Source organism: Numida meleagris, chromosome 14 (genome assembly GCF_002078875.1).
Source record: "Numida meleagris isolate 19003 breed g44 Domestic line chromosome 14, NumMel1.0, whole genome shotgun sequence".
Lineage (NCBI taxonomy): Eukaryota > Metazoa > Chordata > Aves > Galliformes > Numididae > Numida > Numida meleagris.
Window position 1 is genome coordinate 8381451 of NC_034422.1, and position 19907 is coordinate 8401357.

The 19907-nt window shown below is 41.3% G+C and overlaps 2 protein-coding genes across 2 annotated transcripts in view; both read left to right on the top strand.

Annotated features, from left to right (window-relative positions):
• Positions 53-19060, top strand: LOC110406377 (solute carrier family 2, facilitated glucose transporter member 11-like). The gene is made up of 11 exons (XM_021412805.1): positions 53-4571; positions 5190-5350; positions 6187-6311; positions 6713-6842; positions 7460-7608; positions 7971-8158; positions 8925-9035; positions 9605-9706; positions 10613-10688; positions 11740-11867; positions 12184-19060. The coding sequence occupies exons 1-11, from the start codon at positions 4413-4415 to the stop codon at positions 12388-12390; spliced, it is 1536 nt and encodes a 511-aa protein (XP_021268480.1). The 5' UTR covers positions 53-4412; the 3' UTR covers positions 12391-19060.
• LOC110406495 (solute carrier family 2, facilitated glucose transporter member 11-like) overlaps positions 18733-19907 on the top strand; it is a 9427-nt gene continuing 8252 nt past the window's right edge. Inside the window, exons 1-2 of the mRNA XM_021413071.1 lie at positions 18733-18766; positions 19049-19167. Of these exons, the coding sequence (XP_021268746.1) occupies positions 18733-18766; positions 19049-19167 (153 nt within the window). The remainder of the gene's footprint in view (positions 18767-19048; positions 19168-19907) is intronic.

The window sequence follows — 19907 nt, forward strand, 5'->3', positions numbered from 1 at the left end:
CATGTCAGAGAGAAGGAACACTGAGTTTCAATGGGATCAAGTTCCCAAGTCTCTGGTATTGAAACAAAGAGTGGTGCCTCTGATAGAGAACCCAACCTGTGTCTGAGTGTTTGCTTATCTCTCTAGGTCTCTAAATACTCCACATTCTCATTACAAAATATGGGAAAAGGGCCTCACTTTTTCTATTCATTGCTACACAACGTGAAACGCTTTTGCTTGTTGCGCTTTGCAGTTTACTGACAAGGAAATAAAAATGCAGCAACTTGGCAAATACATCCCACTGATCACATCTGCATTTGGCTTTCACTGATAAAAGAGTCAGGGCCAGAGGAGTGCCCATCTCTGGGACTGTGTTGTCAGGGTGAGGTTTTGTTCTGGAAATGAGACCTCCACCACTGGCTGTTGCAGATGCTGTACAATGCAATAAAATTTGCAAAAGGATCTAAATGTTGAGTGGCAGTTTCTTTTGCAGCCCTGATCTGCTGCTTGATCATCACGCCACCCTCTAGCAACATTTGTAGCAGTGCCAGGAGCTAATACCAAAAGCAGTGGCCTTCGCAGTTGTATTAGGCTTACATGGCAAGCTTTTGGTAGCGAGGGGGGGAGGAGGAGTAGGGGCTGCAGGAGTGGCCTCTGTGAGCAGAGTCCAGAAGCTGCTCCAAGTTAGAAAAGAGCCAGTGCTAGCTGGCTCCAAAAAGGAGCCACCACTGGGCAGAGCTGTGCCACTGAGCAATGCTGATGATGCCTCTGTGACAGCAGATTTAAGAAGGGTAAAAATGCTGCACAACAGCAGCTGGGAGAGAGGAGCGAGAAAATACGACAGAAACTGACCTGCAGCCATGAAGGTCAGTGCAGGAGGGTGGCAGGAGGTGCTCGAGATGCTGAGCAGAAGTTCCCTACAGCCCAGGAGATGCCCATGGTGGAGCAGGAGCTCTGGAGGAGCTGCTGCCTGTGACCTTGAAGAGAAAGTATTAGGTAATGTCTTGATCTTGTCTTTCTCAGCCTTACTGGTTTGCAGCGAGGAATGTTTTTGTGTCCTAAAACAAACTAAAAACTCATTTCCTCATAGATATCTTTCTACAGTGTGATCTTGCTCACCATGCCTGACTTTTTCCCTTCTTCCCCCCTACTAGTAAGTACTGTCTGCAAGAGGGGAAGCACGGTTAATCATTAACACTGCCTTAAACAAGCATGTATTGTGAATAAAGGTTAAATGAGTACTTGTGGATCTGCAGTGGATCCGTTTGATTTCTAGGATCACAGAAATGTGTCCAGTCTGGAACAAGCACTAATCTTAGGTGAAAAGACTCATCCCTTCCTCTTCTGTTGGAAAATGAACAGGAACTATACTAGACATTTAAGTCTTGGTTTTCCATATTAAAGCACTGAACAAAAGTGAGGGGACAGATAGAAATGACAGCTGCATGAGTATTCTGGGAGAAATACAGACAATGAGAGGAAGAAGAACAAGGCTCTGCTGGGGACAGTTAGTTCAACCAGATACTATCAGCTGGCCACAGGCAGGGTGTTTTAAACCCCCTCCTGAAAGTTCTAGCCATGTGTGCCCCTCCTACTGGCAGTCAAGCATCCCACCATCAGCTCATTTCCCCTCAGGTTTATTCAGGTTCATCTGTTCCCTGCCCATAACCCCACTCTTCAGTGCCTGAACTCTGGCATCTGACTCTATCACAGAATGTTTTGCTGTTAGTCTGGTAGAATCCCTTTGAGAGGGAAAGGGACCCGCAAGGGACAGTACAGCATGAAAAGGTCTGGAAGATTTCATGAGATACAACATCCAAATTTGACAAAGGAAACAGAAGAAGTTACAAGAAAAGTACAGTGTGAAAAACAGCAAAAGAAAGGAGTAATGATTTCCAAACCAGCTTTTAGTGTGCCCTGGCAGGAAGCAAGATACACTGCACTGTTTGAGTATCTAATTAAACCTTTCTGCCACCAGACTTGAGGACAGGAGCTCAGAAAGGAACTCTATGGCTACATGGAAGGAAGAAACGTGAAGTCACCATCCTGACCACGAAGTCTCACAGCTGTTAGTCGCTGAAGCCTGGGAGATGCATGGGGAAAGACTCACTGCACACGTCCCCAGATCTTGTTCTTCTGCCTATAAATGCTGTTTGTGACTGCCAGACGTGAGATACTCTGCTGGATACAGTCCTGGTGTGATGCTAGGAGGTAGATCTGCATCCCCTCCAGCAGGAGGATGGAAAACCGGGGGCAGCGGTGCCATCTGGCTGCACTTCTCTGTGGCAGCAAAAATCTTTGGCTGAAGGAGGGCAGTGAGAATGTGACTGGAGTTTGAGAGTAGGAATTTGTAAGAAGCAAGAGAAAATCACAATAAAGACAGAGATTTCTGCAGTAATAATGGAAGAGAAGGGTGGATGCTGGGGTTTTACAAGTGAGAACATTTGAGGAGTCTGTGCTAAGACGTGAAGGAACAAAATGCATAACTACAGCTGATGTGGAAGTCATGAAGATTTCAGGAAGGATGCAAACAGAATGTGTGGAAAGAAGAACTCAGCTTATATTCTTTCAGTGTACTGATGTGCTACAAGACTCCCAGGTAGAAGGTGTGGAGACACAGCGTGATTAGGATGTCAGTGTAACTCAGCAAGCTTGGTGCTGCCAAGCTGCCAGTCACTGTCACTTCCACCATGCCCCTGAGCAAAGCTCCTGTCGCTTTCAGAGCCACAGCCTCTCCTTCCCACCTCCCCTCCAGGCACTACCAATGCACTGCTAAATGTTCGTAGAGTGGAGTTGTATTTAGTGTAGTACAAAATGTATGTAGAAGCCTGAAAGAAGAAAGTCTTCCGTTCAGAATAATCTTTTCAAGGTGAAGAGTACTTCTTAAAATCAACTCCCAGACTGGAACAGAATGAGTTCCCTGCTTTGGCACACACCAGGCCATCTCCACCTCCACTGTTACAAACTGGAAATAGAGAGGATTCTGTGTAGTCTGGAAACAGCATGACCATCTGGGTGCCAGAAAGGACCAAGGCTCCTTCTCCATGCCAATATTCAAATACTTCATGTCCTGCAACTGGGAAGTTGTTCAAATCACTTCCACTGATTGAAAACCTTACAGCATGGAGGAAACCAGGCATCACAACCCAGCTACCATACTAAGTGGCTTAACTTAGTAGTAGAGTGGGGAGGAGGAAACACCCTGCCTGGAGAACCTGCTGCCCTGAAGGAAAGACAGCAACACTTGATCCCCACCAAGCAGAAACCCACATTTGTTTTAGCAGTGCAAGTAAAGGGGAGCACTCCCAATACAAAGATAAACATTTACTAATGTTGTAATCAGCGTGGCATATCTGAGTCTTGGAATTATTAAACCAGCAAGAAGAGACCCTGGCCAGTGATGGAGGAGAACATAATTCACTAGAAGCCACATAGTTAGAATTTAACTTCTGTGCTATGATCCCAACTTGTTATAATCTAAGCATTGGAAACATATCACTCATGCAACAGACTTGACAAGGGCTCTCAGAGCAGGCAGGTATTCAAGGGGAAATGGCTGGTTTCCTCTCAGAGCTGGTGAGTATCCAACGTTTTGTCTTCTAGCCCTAGTCACTGACAACAGCAGAATCTCTGAAGATTACAGCAAGGGGAATCAAGCAGTCTTTGCTGTAACAAAAATGAAGAGAGCACGTGCTGGGGACAACACTGACTCAGCAATAATACTGACTCCACAGCATGTGCAGAAAATATATTGCAAATACAAAAGAGAGGTTTAAGAGAGGACTTGGGAAACCAGAAAAGAGGAAAACAGAGAAAACAGTAATATGGAAAAGAAGGAAAGGAAAAAACCTTCTACTTTACTGCCATGCACTCTCAAAGACATTTGAAGATATTCATCTGTTTAGAGTGTGACCTGATTAAATGTCTGAAAACATTCATGCTCTTTAAGAGTGCTCTAAAATTCAGTGTACATCATGGGCAGCATAGGAGTCATTCAAGCAGGAGCTCTGAAAATGCAGATTCCTATGGGGATAATAGAAGTAAATTTTTTTTGTTAAGTAAGAGTTTTAAGAGATCAGTCCCTGGAAACAGGTGAACAAAGTATCTGAGAATTAATGGAAAAAAGGAATTCAAGAAAGTTGTAGCTTCTTACCGGTACTAAAGCAAACACAAACTGCCTGATCGAGGCTTTCATGGATTTTTACAATTTTTGACTTTTATTATTTTTATGATTAAAATTCTGTGGCTGGCAAAATGAAAGGAATTACAGACTGCATCTTTCCAGGCTGTTAATATCCAGGAAAGGATTTTTTTTCTGCTTTTGTTTTTCTTTGGTTGGTTTTGTTTTTGTTTTGTGGTGATGGTGATTGTTATTATTATTAAGGCTTCTTCATCATAGAAATGGAAAGATGTAGGATTTCGTGAATTAACTCATGGTTCTGAAAGCTATGCTGAGGTCAGGAACTTTGGATGTGTTTCATCATCTTTGGCAGGTTCAGTACCGGAAGCTATTGCTAATGATTTTGGTGCTAGGAATTGGTGGAACCCACCTAGGTGGCTTTCAACTGTCTGTGATCAATTATACTTCTCCGGTAAGCAAACCTTCCAAAAATTCAAATCTGTAACTATTTTTTGGTTTGGTTTGGTTTTGGTTTTGGTTTCAGTAACTGTTGTTTGTTTGGTTTTTTTTGTGTTTGTATTTTGAAGATGCTTTAGAAATCTTCTTACATGTTACTATGTGAGTTTATTCCCAGCCCCTTCCTATCCCTTACTGTCCAGTATCAAAGCACAAACAGACTAAGTGTGAATGTTAGAAGCTGTACTGCAAAGACAGCTTCCCATTGAGTGTTAGAAAGGCTGAGAAAACTGGAAAACATGGAGTATACCTGCTGTGATCTGTAGTTGAATGGAGGGACTATGGAAAAAAAAGTAGCAGCTATTTTCAGCATCAGTACTTAGAATAACACCATCCCCTCCTTAGCAGGCTCCATTGCTCACAGTGCTAATGACCCAGCAGCTGCTTACAGCTGACATGTGAACAAGCAATAAACTATCTTTTAGCAGATTTGTGGCTAATATCAATACGAATTTGCAAACAAGAGCCCTATATCCTTGCTTTTAATTTTATTTTTTTTTAAGTTGTAAACATAATGAAGAACCATTGTGATTAGTGTCTCAGAGGAATAAAAACTTTTTTTTTTCTGTCCCAGTACGTTCAGAAGTTTATCAATGAAACCTGGCTGGAGCGATACGGTTCAGCACTGCATCAGGAGACTCTCACATTATTCTGGTCCTTCATTGTGTCTACATACTGCATAGGGGGAATGATAGGGTGTCTGTGTAGTGGGTACCTGACTGCAAAATATGGAAAGTAAGTATATTTCCCAACAATTCACTAATGCTGCCACAAGGGAAGCAATTAAACCTCACTCAACTAACCCAGTGATGATCAGAATTCTCACTGCCCCCTCTTGGTGCAGTGTTAGCTCTACTCAGCATGTATAACTACACGTAGGTACACTAGAGAGATGAGAACACGCAACTGTTTCTGATTCCATTTTCACTGTTCTTTGTGCCATACAATTCCTGTATATTTGCTGAAATGTTAGTGAAGAATCAGTCTCTGAAATTTCTTTACCGAGCAATAATGCCCTAGGGAACCTAACAGCACTTCGATTGATTCCAGCTCTCACAAAAATAAGCAGATTCATTCATCTGTCAGAACAGTCAGAGTTTCATCAAAGACAAGCAGAAGTCTGTCAGACCACATTCAGAACCATCCTTTCAAGTGTGACCACAAAGGACAAAGCCAAAATTCTCTAGGTCAAGGTGGACAGTGAATCTAGTTCTCCATAAAGCTGGATTTGCCTTGTTCAGGCGACAACTGCAGTGTTTGGGATGGGAGTCTGACCCAAAGGAAAGAAGTGAAGAAGATCATTCCTTATCAGTCTCTGCCTTGCAGGAATTTCTTTCGGTCTCATAGTGTGTTCACATGGTACTAGCATTGAAAAGAGAAGTCTGACTTTTCCCTTTCCACTCTCTTGGAAGAACATCATGCCTTTTCATAATCAGATATCATTGCCCAATAAGCAAAGGATTTTAAAATGATCACGGCTTAGTCTATAAATCCAGATGAGAACAGGCAAAAATTAGTTAATGATGAAAAAGAAAATATGGATCATACCAACAGTTTGTTTACTGTTGTAGGAAGAAATGTCTGCTGATCAATGATGTGGTCCTAATAATAGCCACGCTGAACACTGGCTTCAGTAGGAGAGCCAAATCCTTTGAGATGATCCTGATTGGGCGCTTCCTCGAGGGCATCTGTGCTGGTAGGACTCCCCACTACTCCATGTTAATGTGAATTCTTAGGGGTGGATACAGAGATCTTCCTGCTGGGAGTACCCAGGCATACACAGTAACCCCAGTGGAACAAGGAACAGATTGGGAAAAGGTAAGAAGATCACATCTCACATCGAGGCAGCTGCCTGCTCAAGCCTATTGCAAAGTGCAGCATGTTCCCTGGGCAGGGACATTGTAATGATGAGCTGTCCTTTGTCTTCAAGAGCTCTTACTGAGAGAGATATCTGATGGGTTAGCTAAGTAGGATGTACATACATTTTCATAATATTCATTGCAGTGGACATACAGTAAATAGTTCAGGAGCGGGTGAAATGAAAAGGGACTCTCCCTTGTCTTCTATAGCTTCAGTTCTCCTTTGTCTTCTTTTTAGGAGTACATATGAATGCCCATGTTCAGTATGCAGGAGAGATCTCACCTAAGAAGTTGCGTGGATTTGTAAATGTGACCTCCTCCGTGTTTCTTGCACTAGGAAAAGCTGTAGCAAGAGTTCTTGGATTACGGTACTTGTGCTGCTCCTTCTGGTCCTATTTTCTATTTGTCTTCTGTGTGGCAGGAAAGTCCAGTCCCAGAAACAGACACACACTGAAGGTGGGGCTTTACTTTGCTTAACTATTGCTGTCAAAAGGGAAACATCTGCCCCATGCCCGTCACTGAGGTTCCATTGTCAGTCACTGAGAGAAAGACATTTCTCTTGAGAAAGGATTAAATCCATCCTTGGAGATGTAGTGTCTCTGCTGACGTTAATAAGAACAAATTTTATATATATACATATATATATATACACAAGCTTAATAAGTCCTTGAGACCTGGGAGCTCTGCTAATTTCTTGATAACCTCAAGCAGAATTACTGTATTTGTTCAGAGATCTGCTGTGGGAATATTCAAACTCCTCTGATGTTTAGAAAAAAAACTCAAATTATGAGAAAAACCTCAGTCTTGCAGTAGAACTAAGGTATCAGTCTATTTGCCTTTCCTTAGTCTAAACATCTTTTATTTCAATTTATTTTTTACAGCTGTATGTATATGTAGTTTGCTAGTCTAGAATCCAGAAAATACCAATCTAGTTATAAAAAGTAGTTGCACAGGACTATAAATTCACTCTTGTATGCCTTCACAGAGATCTTTTAGGAACTGAAGACATGTGGAATGTGCTATTGTCCTTTTCTGGGTTGGTGGCACTGATTCAACTGCTCTTTTTGCCCTTCTTTCCCGAGTCTCCTCCCTATCTCTTTCTGCAAAAAGGAGACAAGGATGGTTGCTTGAAAGGTAAGGTAAAATTTTAGATCCCTAATTTGTTAGACTGTAACTTTTGGGAAATTGAACTGAATAGAGGTAATTAGTTTTTCTTCTGGATAACTACAGATTTTCTCATAAGATATTATGAAAGATCTTGTAAAGATCATAGCATAGAATTATATTGCTCCAGAAAAAGAGGATTCAGCAGAATTATTTAAGATCTATCCTTTTGGCTACAAAAGCCAAAAGCCATTTTTCGGGAGAGTCTCAGCAGGTTCCAGTAACGTTCTAGTTCTTTTCTCAGTGACTGATGAATCAAGGCATGGACTCAACTGTAAATGATGAGTGCATCAGATGATGGGAGAATATGCTTCATTCTGTCCCTTCTGTAGCCATGAAGCAACTCTGGGGAGAAGAGAATTATCACACAGAATTTGATGACATGATGAAAGAAAAGGCTGTAACAAAAGGCACCAAAATAATGAATGTCCTGGAGGTGCTGAAAGAACCATCTGTGCATCCACAGCTGTATACCTTGCTCCTGCTTCTACTGAGTCTACAGCTCTGTGGCCTGAGTGCAGTTGAGTATAGCCTACCTCTGATCAAATCACTGCGGTTACAACTTGTCACTTTCCTCTGGATCTATGTAACACACACAGCCTGCCTCTGTCTATGAAGCTCTGTGGTATCACCGCCAGCATTCTTCATGCCTTTAAGGGAACTTCCAGGCTGGGAATACAAAAGATCCAGTTCAGCAGATATTCCTTTGAGAGTGTTGTTGCTTTCGTTCTCCTGGTTGTATCTCCAAACATTCTGTAGGAGAAACAGTTATAAATACACTAAGGATTTCTCCAGTCCATTGATTCACTTCTTTAGACATCCATCTCCACTTTCTTTGACTTTTGCAGTAGCAGGTGAGCTATTGCCATTCAGCTTTCATTCCATTTCATAATGCAGATTTATCCAGTAAGATATTTCCTGTCAGTTGTTTCTGCATATAGGGTGGCCGAGCCCAGTACAGCCCAAGCTAATAGTCACTCCCCTAGGTGTCATTTCTATCACTTGCCTGTGAGTCTCTCTCCATAAGCGTTACTTAAGACTGTGACATTGCTGCACCCTCTGTTCATTGCACTGCCTGGCAATGTGGGCAGAGAAGTTATAGGGGAAAGGTGCTCAGAATAATTGTAAAAAGGTTACAGAATAAACTATTACATCGCCTCCAATAAGCCCCAGTAATATACTTTTGCTATTGCAGTGATGACAAATCTAGGTCTAAGTGATGCAGGATAAGAACATACCACATCCATTGACTATGCTTCATTTTTAAAATGCTTCTTATTCTCCAGATCACTTTCTACACATCGGAAATTTTTCAGACAGCCAACCTCCATGAAAGCATAATTCCATATGTAGCTCTAGGAGTTGCAGTCTGTGAGCTCATCTCCATCATCTTCTGTGTAAGTCAGACTGTGCTGGGACTTTAAGACTGATTTGGGTCTATTCTTCCTCGTGTGATTTAAGCCTACTTTTCCTTAAAGTAAATGGATCTTCACTTGGTGAGCTTAAGAATTTTCCTGCGGCATCACATAAAACTGTAAAGTGGTTGTTACTGTCTCTGCCAAATTTCTTCCCATCTTTTACATCTTCCTTCCCATCTTCAGTCTTCATAATTTCTTATAAAAATCCTTCTCTTTTTCATACAAATATAAATAAAATGCCATGCAAAGATAAATATGCATGCTTATTTCCACACATTGATATATCTAATTATTTATTTGAATGGAATCATAACATGCTTCCATTGATTACAGTGTTTATGAAAAAATTGCTGCAATGTTTGGGCAGCAACAGTAATTCATAGCATTAGAGAGACCAGAAGGAATTCCATAAAATAACTAACTTGCTACTAACGTGATCTGTGTTTTCATAAGTAGAGAGAACTGAAGAAGAAGGTCTAAACTGTTAGAAGGCTCACGGCTAGACCTGGCTGTGCTCCCAGTGATATATGGTTTTATTTGCTTCTCAGAGCTCCATTATCGATCGTTTTGGACGCCGGATACTCCTGTGGGGTGGTTATTTGTTGATGGCACTGGTACTGGTGTTGCTTGAAACGAGCCTTCTACTGAGTGTAAGCAAATGTCTCTCTAGGGGTGGACCTGCATCAGAAATCTTTGTGCAGGACAGCACATAGTCAGCCTTAGTTCTGACGTCCAAAAGAGCAGGTCAGAATATCTTCTGAACACAAACTTATAGCCCCTCTTGCAAGGCCTGTATCTCTCTCATGTCTTGTATTTCATCCTTTTTAATCAATTTTTCTAACAGCCAGTGAAAAACGTGTTGTAAAACCACTGGTCAGGCATAGCTTTCCTCCAGCTCTCTGCCTGACCTCTCCAAGACTCTCCTGTGTCATTTTGCTGCCCCTTAAATCCCTAGACAGCATCCCTTTTGTTGCCTTTCCCAGTTGCTATCCCCTGCACCCTGCAGCAGAAGCAGTGTGTACTTTCCACTGCCACCAGTTTCCAGCCTTGATGCACATGGTCCAGCTGCACACACACAGTGCAGCTCTCTGGCTACCCCCAAGCTGGGTGGTGGAAAGGAGTGTGGAACCCAGTGGCACGGCTTCAGTATTGCCAGCATTTAGCACTGCATTTCAGTCTTTGTCTCAGCCCACAAACGATTAACGCCTTTCTGTTTCACAGACATCTTCTCATTCACAAGTTTTAAACGTTTCTCTGAAGTTGTCTAATTGAATAAGATAATTAGGTTGAATCGGTTACACTTTTCCCCGTGGTATAACTAGCTTAGAATTCATTTCTTGTTTTTCAGAGCTGGGTACAGTCCAACTCACTTCTGTAGGTATGACACTGCAGGCTGCTTTTGGCCGCCTCCTGTATTCAGTACAGAAATATAAGTAGTTCTAGTGAGAATCAGCATCGTGGGCTTTTTCATCAACATCTCTTCTCCTATATGTTTGGATCAGCTGTGCTACAGCTCAAAAATTGTCATTCTCATGCCTCCTTCTGCCTTTGTCTAGGATCGGTACCTCTGGATGCGTTACTGCAATGTTATTCTTATCTTTTTATTCATCATTGCCTATGGAATAGGACCAGGTGAGTATAACAATATAAGCAGCAGCAGAAAATCTTAGACCACAAGGGTACACACAGGCCATGGGTGCTTTAAAATAGAACTAAACTGTGTGAATATATCTTTGTAAAGCAGCAGCTTAGTTCAAACTGAAATGGATGACCCCTCATTTAAGATGAACTAATGACCTGAGGAACAACTTTTTTAACGAACGACTTCATGCAATTCAGACACTGATGTATCAGGATTCTATTGCCTCTCACTGGATTACAGGTTCAAGGCAAAAATTACTTGTTAAAAATCACTAAGATGTTTTTTTGGAGGGTCTGAATGCTGTTCCATGCATACAGGCTCCTCTAGCCCATTTCTGGTTTTGTCCAAAAGCAGAAGTACCCGCTTCTAAAGTAACAGTTTTCTCAATTTACCTGTAAAATTCAGCTCCATGGAAGAATGATATCTGGTAGCATACAGAGTCTGTCTCTTAGCATTGCTCTGTCCCTTATCATCCCCCACTTTTTTTTTTTTTTTCTGAATCACTGACATCGCTAATACCAGAACCAAATTTACAAGCTCTCTATTATGATTACACTCACTTGAAAGTAATCTTTACTCTGCAGTTTACATGACTAATGACCACTTTTAGTTATGCAGTCTCCAAAATCAAGTGCCAGCCTTTATTATTCTAAGGGCGATACATGAGGATTATGAATGTCTTCAAAACCTAATAGACTGGCCATGGTAGAAGAACCCAGTGGGCACCTAGAGGCAATGGAGAGAAATAGGCCATTGGAGCCATTCATCTCCATATTTCATACATCCTAGGTGGAGAGAAACTGCATTTCAGGCGTGTCCATCTCTCTCTATGGACTGTAAGAGAAGTTGGTAGGTGAATTCTGATAGAGGTGGTTGTGCTGCCCAGATTTAGGTGATCTCACAGTACTCTGACTTTCCGGTGTGACTTCACTGTTTGATGAGGGACAACAATTTATTCACTTTGAGGAGAGTTAACCCAATTTCCACAAAACACACAGCATTGTTTCTTATTGCTTTTTATGTTTTTTTTTTTCCCCCCAGCTGGAGCTGTTTCATCTGTCATGAATGAAATCTTCACCCTGTCAGCACGGTCCTCCGCGTTTGTAATTGGTGGAATCATCATTTGGCTAGGCCTCACTTTCACTGGAATGATTTTCCCCTTTGCTGTTGTATGTAATTTGATTCAAATTTTCTCTTTGACTCTCTCATTTTAAACTGTTTTTCTAGGCTGTTCTGGACAGGAATTAAGATGAAATTCTTGTAGATGACGAAAGCTGTGAATTCTTAATTACCACTGGCATGTGGAGACCATTCATATAAAACACTTATCTGGAGTTCTGACAGCTTCTGCTGCCTTAAGAATAGACTGAAAAGATAAAATAAATGTATTCCTCATTTCTTAGGGACAAACCAACAATTTGCAAGAATCTATGGGAGCAAGTGTTGCCAGGGAAATCACTCATCTTACTCTATTTTTATCTCCAGATGGTTCTTGGTCCTTTTTGCTTTCTCATCTTTATTGGTGTCCTGGTAGTTTCATCAGTTCTCATCTACCTGTTTGTCCCAGAAACAAAAGGGAAGTCAACCTTTGAAATTACAGAAGAATTCAAAACACGCAGATTTAAGAAGAAAAGGCATCAGGCTGTGGAGAAGAACATGACTGAAGAAAAGATATATTGCACCAAGCTCTGACAAGCCACCATAAGCAACTTGCACTGACAAAAAGCTCTGTCTCAAAATCAAACTGAGAGCTAAACCTTAACATGGACTTTTCTCAATAAACTATAATCAAAAAAGCAACCCACAGATAGCTTGTCATTAGTCCAAGCAGTCCTCTTTTTATTTGTCTTTACTTCTCAGTGCCTCCTTCCTGTAGCAGTGGCAGGAAAACATTCATAGCCATGGACACTTCCCAGGGCTGACATGTGGACAGCTCTCTGCAGTCAGAAGGATGCAAGCAGTGCTGAGAGCTGGAGGACAAGGGACTGGGAGTGAGGCAGGGAGTGAGACACTTTGCAAGAGTACTGAGAGAGCGGGCACTCAGAAAATTCAGCCCACTTTATAAATAAGTAACTGCTCAAGACAAGAAGCAGAAGCTGTGGTAGCAAATATCTGCTTGCTCTGTGTTGGATTAGGACACATTACGCTCAACATCAAATCAGCACATCAGCGTGTAGTACTACACTTCGCCACTGCTGCTCTGCAGGAGCTGTTAATCCTGCTGACTGCTGCAGCATTTAACCACTTCCCTCCCCAAATTCTTCTACTTTTACTCTTTTTTACTTTCTGCAGTTTTACCATTCCCATTGATTATCATTGTGCTGGAACTCTGAATCAGTGTTGAGCTTGGGGGAGTATTCTATTTAAAAATTTCAAATAATCTACTTCCTACTTCTGAAGGAAGCCAGAGAAGAAACTCTGATAATAAAGCATTTATTTAGTTCCAGCAACTAAAACTTGATTTAGATTTTATATTCCACCTGTTTTCACTCGCTGTATCAAAATACAGAATGTTGATGCTACAAAATCTTATTTAGAGGGACCTCTCCTGTCAAGAGATTGAAATATGTTTTAAGTCTCTGTTTTAAGTCCTGTGCAATTAATGTAGAAAAACATCAGTCAACAGAAACCATATGAAGTAAACATTAATCTCAGTCTCAGACAGGGGATTACTTAAGCAGAAGGTGCAGGAAAGAAATGACAGAAAACTTCCCGGTCTGACAGAGTTCTGTCTGCCTGGGATCAGCCACCTTCCATAGAAGATGGAAAAGCTCCTCTCAGAAGTGCCGAGTACAACAGCTGGCAGAATTGGCTGCCAATATTAATCTGCCAGAAGCTCACCAGGAAAAGAATTGAGAAGTTGTCTGTTGCAATTACCATTCTTAAAGAAAATACAATACATAAGTGAAAATACAACTATTTTCAAAATAATGGGTGGACAGCGGATGGTCTTTAAATAGCCCTTCTAATTTCATTGGTGTAGGAATTAGAACTAACACTTGTAATCAAAACATGAACAGATTTTTACCTGCCTTATCTACAAAATAGCTCCAGAAGTTTGGTTTAGGCGTGGTTGGGTTGGGCTTTATTATCCCCTTAATGCATTCATTTCTATTTCAGACCTTTTTGCACCATCACACTTCTCACGTCTTTTCTGTACCTGGGTTATCTTTTCTGCTGTAGTTTTGCTTGTCCTTGAGATGATCTTCCCATATCACAGAACTTAAATTCCCCAAACTGCTCCTACTCCACCACAGTCTTCCTCAGTTAACTTTCCCCTGTGTGTAGCCCCAGGTGACGTCAAGGGAATAAAATATAAAATTAGATGCCTCATGTTTTTAATTAAGATATCACTGCAGTTCTCTTAATACTACAGCCTCTGGTCTCTGGTCCAAGTGTAACTGACCTGTTCCCTATAACTAAGCCTTCTGTATACTTGAATAGAACATCACCTTCTGGTTGGCATCCATTTCAAACACGCAGCCGTACAAAAGAAGTTGCTAAAGACTGCTGGACTGGATGTCACAATAATGTGTAAAGTTTTAATTTTACTTTACTTGGAGAAAAGAGTTGCAGGAAATGTATTTGCAAGTGCAATATAAATACATAAATAAATAGTGCTGATTGCACTGCCTCTATGCCTCCGTGCCTCCAAAACACTAGCACAGTGCTGCCTGCACCCAGGATGAAATTTTTTTTATCTTTGTGCCTTTTCCTCCCTCCGTGGCAGTGCTTCTATGGAACTAGCAGCTTTCCTAATGATGTTGTAAGGGGAATTTCTAACGCCTAAGTTGCAAGTTTGAAAATAAGAATAGCTTTAGACCAAAGGGAACGCAAACATATTATTTTCTTCCATGCTCTTCTGTTCACACTTTACACAGATTCCACAACGAGGTGCAATTGCAAATGGTAGTATTTCTGATATGTGCTGCACAGACATGCCATAGAGTAGCTATCTAGATAGACGAATGGAAAAATACAAGTTAGGATCAGTGTTCACTATTGGCAATGCACCACATCATTAGTGTATTCTGCTAACTTCCACTTTTGTTTGTCAGTTCCTTCTCTCTGATTTTACTCTCCTCTTTTTCCTATCATCCTTTCAGGATTCCCAAGCCTTCTTGCAGAAAATATGCCTTCAGCACATAGAGAGGAAGAAATCCTCTGGTGGGATCTGTGTCAGTGTCACTGTGGCTTTGCTCATCCTTTTGCAGGAACAGGTGTCAGCAGGAGCATAGCCAGAACACTGCAGAAGGACTGACTGCTCATCCACGCTGCACAGCTCAGTGCCACGTTCAGGTGGGAGCCTTGAGTCCCTCTGCCCTCTCTTATGAGCTCCAGGCAGGCTCACTCTGATTTTGCTCCACTGCCTCCTGCAAGAAACCAGTCTTTTCGGGGTAGTCTTGCTGGATACCATCACTACTTCTTACCTGAAGGAGTCTTTCAATTCCAAGCATTCGTCCTCCCAGGTTCTACAAAACCAATGTGCCAAACCCAAGGAGACCCGTTCTCCCCAGTGCTTGCTATTGCTGCATCTCTCACGGTTACTGATAAACTAGATAGTATATGATTAACCCACCAATATTAATGTTTGCATGTTGTCTTCACACCATGCCAAGGCCTCTCTCCCTCATACTTCTGCAAGGAACAAATTCTTTTTAAGTACTCACTCTGCCTTTTACTCAAAAGTAGTAGTAGTACAAACTACTTGACTGTCACAGGGAGAGTAACGGGGCTCTACACAGATTTGGAAGTGGACCAGTGAGTGCACTTCCATTCAGTAAGTCTGAGGACTTCATTTACCCAACTATGAGGAAATGAGGAAATCTGACACTGGCATTGAGTATTCAGTGCCATAGTAACATCCCATTCAATCCCACTGACATGACAGAATCGTTGTAAACCATGAACTGAAGGGGAAACTAGGAAATTCAAAATAGAACCAGCCAGCATGCTCTGTCCATCTTCATTCCTGTCTCCTCTTCATATAGGCCACCATGTCCATCATGGAGGAAATCTACAACCAGTCACCTAGATTATCAGCTGCTGTGACTGAAGGATGTTTCAGCTGGACAGGATTCCTTGGTTTTGGAATGTTTTTCCCATTTATTGTGGTAATTGACTAACCACTAACGTTAGTGACTAGTCCTTAATGTTTTGAATATGATTCCAGATACCAGATGATGATATACTTCGTTATTTACACTCTTTAATCAGTACTGTAGCAGTTAGATTTCTAATTAATGAAATCATGATCAATTACTCAAGGCAAATCAGGGAGAATCAAAAGAAAATATCCTTATTTATGTTTCTCTGGTTCATTTCCAGGAAAACCTCTGTTCTTCCTGCTTCCTTATTTTTTTCTGAGATCTTCATCTACTTCTTTCTTTCACAGACAAAATAACAGAAGAATTTGCCCTTTTACGTTTTAGGATGAGACTTCATTCCATTACAGGAAGTACTTCTGAGGAACATACCACCTACACCAGCTTCTAGCTGCTCGGGAGAAGGGCTGTGTGCTAAGTAAGGTCATAAAGGACTTTGACGTTTGTAGAGTGTAAGATGTAGAGTGCAAGGCAAAATATTGTTTACTATTATTGGAAAAGATTTGAATACTCCTTCATAGACACAAGTGGAATCTGCGTCAATGGAAGCCACCCTCATCACCATAAAAACGTGACAGAAGTCAATAACCAATAAGTGATCATGACGTAAAATATGAGCTACGCTAAATTTGTAGATTTCACTTAGGAAATGCTTTGTTCCTAAAAGTCTTCTTTAGTTCCAGCCTCCATGATTTTGTTGTTCAGAATTTCATTTTAAATTATAGCCAACCTAAATTATCAAATCTAACTTGTAAACAGGATTTCTTCTTTGTGGAATTGAAAAAAAATCAGGCCTGATTATTTAGGTGAAAGTAGAAATGAGTCAGTCAGCTCTGCATTCCTGATACAACAGAGCAATTTTGTTGAGTCACAGGGTATACAAAGCCAGAGTTACTCATTTGGTATTCTGACTTGTAACCTGCTTCCTACCACTGTGAGCAGGAGCTGGAGAACTGTGCTGCGCAGCATAACCACCTGAGCCAGCATGCATGGAGTGAGCAGGAGGAGGGAGCTGGCAGAATGTTGTGGTCATTTGTAAGTTTGTAAGGTTTGCTAACTTCCAATTGCTATTGATTCCTTTAGTAGAACTGCAATACTGGACTACTATAAAGGAGCACAAATATAAAGGACAACAGCAGAATGCAATAAAGGTGGTATATGCACAGGGCACTAGTAGAGCCAAGAGCCGGTCCTCATTGGACTTATTCTTTAGAGAGAAAGAAACAGCAAAAGTCTCCTGATCACATTATCTCTTAAAATTGCTGGCAAAGTGAAACAGTAGTATGCTATAAAATCAGGTGTAGTTCAGAATTGCCAATAAGACCCAAAAATATCAAAGAAATGTTACTGTGTGCTAGTGGAATTGCTGCTATTTGAGATCCTCGTCAGTTATTTTGCATGGAGGATAGGAATTATTATGACATAGAAAAGTCTACACTTTGATACGAACTGAGAAAATGTATGTATGTAATAAACAGGAAACATTAAAATTTTAAAACAATTTCAAAAATGAGTTAATAGCTGTGCTGCTTCTGTTTTTGTACAGTCAAAATGCTACAGCTGTTGGTGTTTAAGAGAAAATAGAAAAATGCTAAATCATTCTAAATGCTTCTGCAAGCCAGAAAAAACAGCATTTGCTATGCATTATATAGGCAACGCTTGCAATTACACAAGTAACTAAGGTTTTATTATTAACATGTATTTTTTTTCTCGCTGCATTTGCAGTAAAACCCTCTGTCAATAATTGCATTCTGTATTTTATGAACTAAAAGTACAAGTCCCAACGGCGAGCTTAGGAATTTACTGATGGCTCCAGCATAACCCCATTGTCATATCTGCACCTAGCCCAAACCTTGGTCGTGGAGGAAGGTTCCCTGGCACGAGCCAGAGAAAGCAGAAGACACTGAAAGCAGAAATAGCACAGAACATCAGAGCCCCAAACAAACCTCTTTCTTCCAAATGTGGTCTCTAGAAGAAGCCACAGTTCAGGCTTCGCCTCACCAGTGAGGAGCCTCTGGGAACAAAAGGTGACTCTCCCATGGATCAGTGGATGCAACACTGGATTTGGAGTTGTTCTGTGTCTGTAATGCTCAAAGCTGAAGCCTGAGGAATGAAGAACCCAGCTGTGCCACCCTACTTCATTAAGGAGTATTTACTCACTTCGATTACTCTCATGAGGAAGTGGATTTTAGTTATTGGCTGGTTCAGCATGGAGCCTTCAGGACCAGGCTCTCTATTCCAAAAACCTCTGCCAGGCACAACATCTGCTGGTGCCTTCTCACCATTGCTGGCCAACATCCTCATAACCACAAGACAAGAAATACTCTTCCTTGAGACAGTCTAAATGGTACATAAGTAAGAATAGCTGAATTAAGCTTTGAAATTTGCTGCTTCTATCTCAAGCCCAGTGAAGAGCTGTGTGTTTAAGAATTTGCCTATTTTTTTCATCTAATAAAAGCAATTTGCTATACCAGTGAATCTGAACCAGGACACCAAATCTTTACTGCTTAATAAATAACAATATCTAAACCTTGTGCTAGCTACTTTTCCCATTGTGCAGATTATAGTGGATGTTGTTCAGCTCATATCAGACAAATAAAGTATTTTACTGGTCTTGGAAAACTACTTGGATTTTTTTTTTCCTGAGCTGTTCTTCTTTCCCTTTCCAAAGGCCAGCTGCAGACTCCCTCTGTTTTGAAACTTTCCCCCTGCAGACTGGACCAGATGCAAATATTTCCTGAAATATTTAATCCAGTAGTGTTAACTTTGTCCAGTTGAAGTATATTGTGAGCAAAGACAAAATAGTAAAAATTTAACCCTGCTCCCTGAAGCGAAATTCCCACTGCCGTAGCAGCAGGAAGGAGACAGACTCTGAAGCCAGTGATGACACAGACACTCAGCACACGGACAGCCAGCCCCTGAGCCAGAGATGACCGGCTTCCTACCGGTGAGAGACCTGGTGAGTACCTGGTGGGGCACTGCCATTTGTGATATTTTTGTATGCTATCAGTGCATCAAAGAGAACAAAATCACTATCTCAGTCAAAACAACAAGGCTCCTATTTGCAGAAAGTACTTTGGAAGTGATTCTACACGCTTTTTCAGTATATTGCAGATGTTTGCACTTCTTATGCTCTGTCTTCTATCCTTGTCAGAGCGTACCTGCAAAATCCTTGAACAAATGCGATGTTTCTGGAGAATGAGAGGCACGATTAAGGAGCAGCCTGATGTGGGTACAAGCTTAAGATTTTGTTCTACTTCTGCAGGCACAATACCAGGGACTCTTCCGAATGGTTGTTGTCTTGGGGATCGGTGGAACATTCCAAATTGGCTTTCAAATTTCTACAATCACCTACATGAGTCAGGTAGGTAAAAGCTCACATAGCAGACTGGTAAATGGCATCACCAAGTCCACATCCCTTTCTTGGGATTCTCCTCTCTGACAGTTAGCAAGGGTTTAATCACTATATTCTCCTCTTATGATTAATTCCCATTACTATGCTATTGTGTAAAGCAGAACATGTCAAAGTGTTGAAAAGAGAAGAAAATCGAGAGATCTGCAACTTGTTGTTAATAGAACTGTTCCTCAGAAAAAGCACTGACAGGTGTGCTGCAAGTTTACAGGGAGATGGATGTCCCATGTGGCTACTCCAGTGATACCATATGACACTCTCAGAGCTTACCCATCTTCACATAGGGAAGTCAAACAGAACAAGTCAAGTGAACTGTGCTCTAACTGCTTCTCTCCACTGACCACAGGTAAAACTTCCATTTGAGACACTGGAGCTTAAGGAAAGACATTAGCAATTAGTAGAAATCACCTTGTGGTGAAAGTGTTACTTTCAGGCTTCAGAGCATGGAGTCATAAGTGAGAAAGGATTTAGAAACAGCAGTGATCAGGTGCAGTTCCTCATTAGAGGTCTGTGTCTTAGCACCTCAAATTTCAAGAACAACCAAGCAAAGAATGATCTCCTAGTAACAGAGAATCAACGTAGCATACTCTATTACACTACATCTATTAGCTAATGCAAACTTTCAGAGTCTATATGAAATAGAGACTTTAGCTAAAGCGACAAAGTTCTGTTCTAAAAGTAATAAAATACAT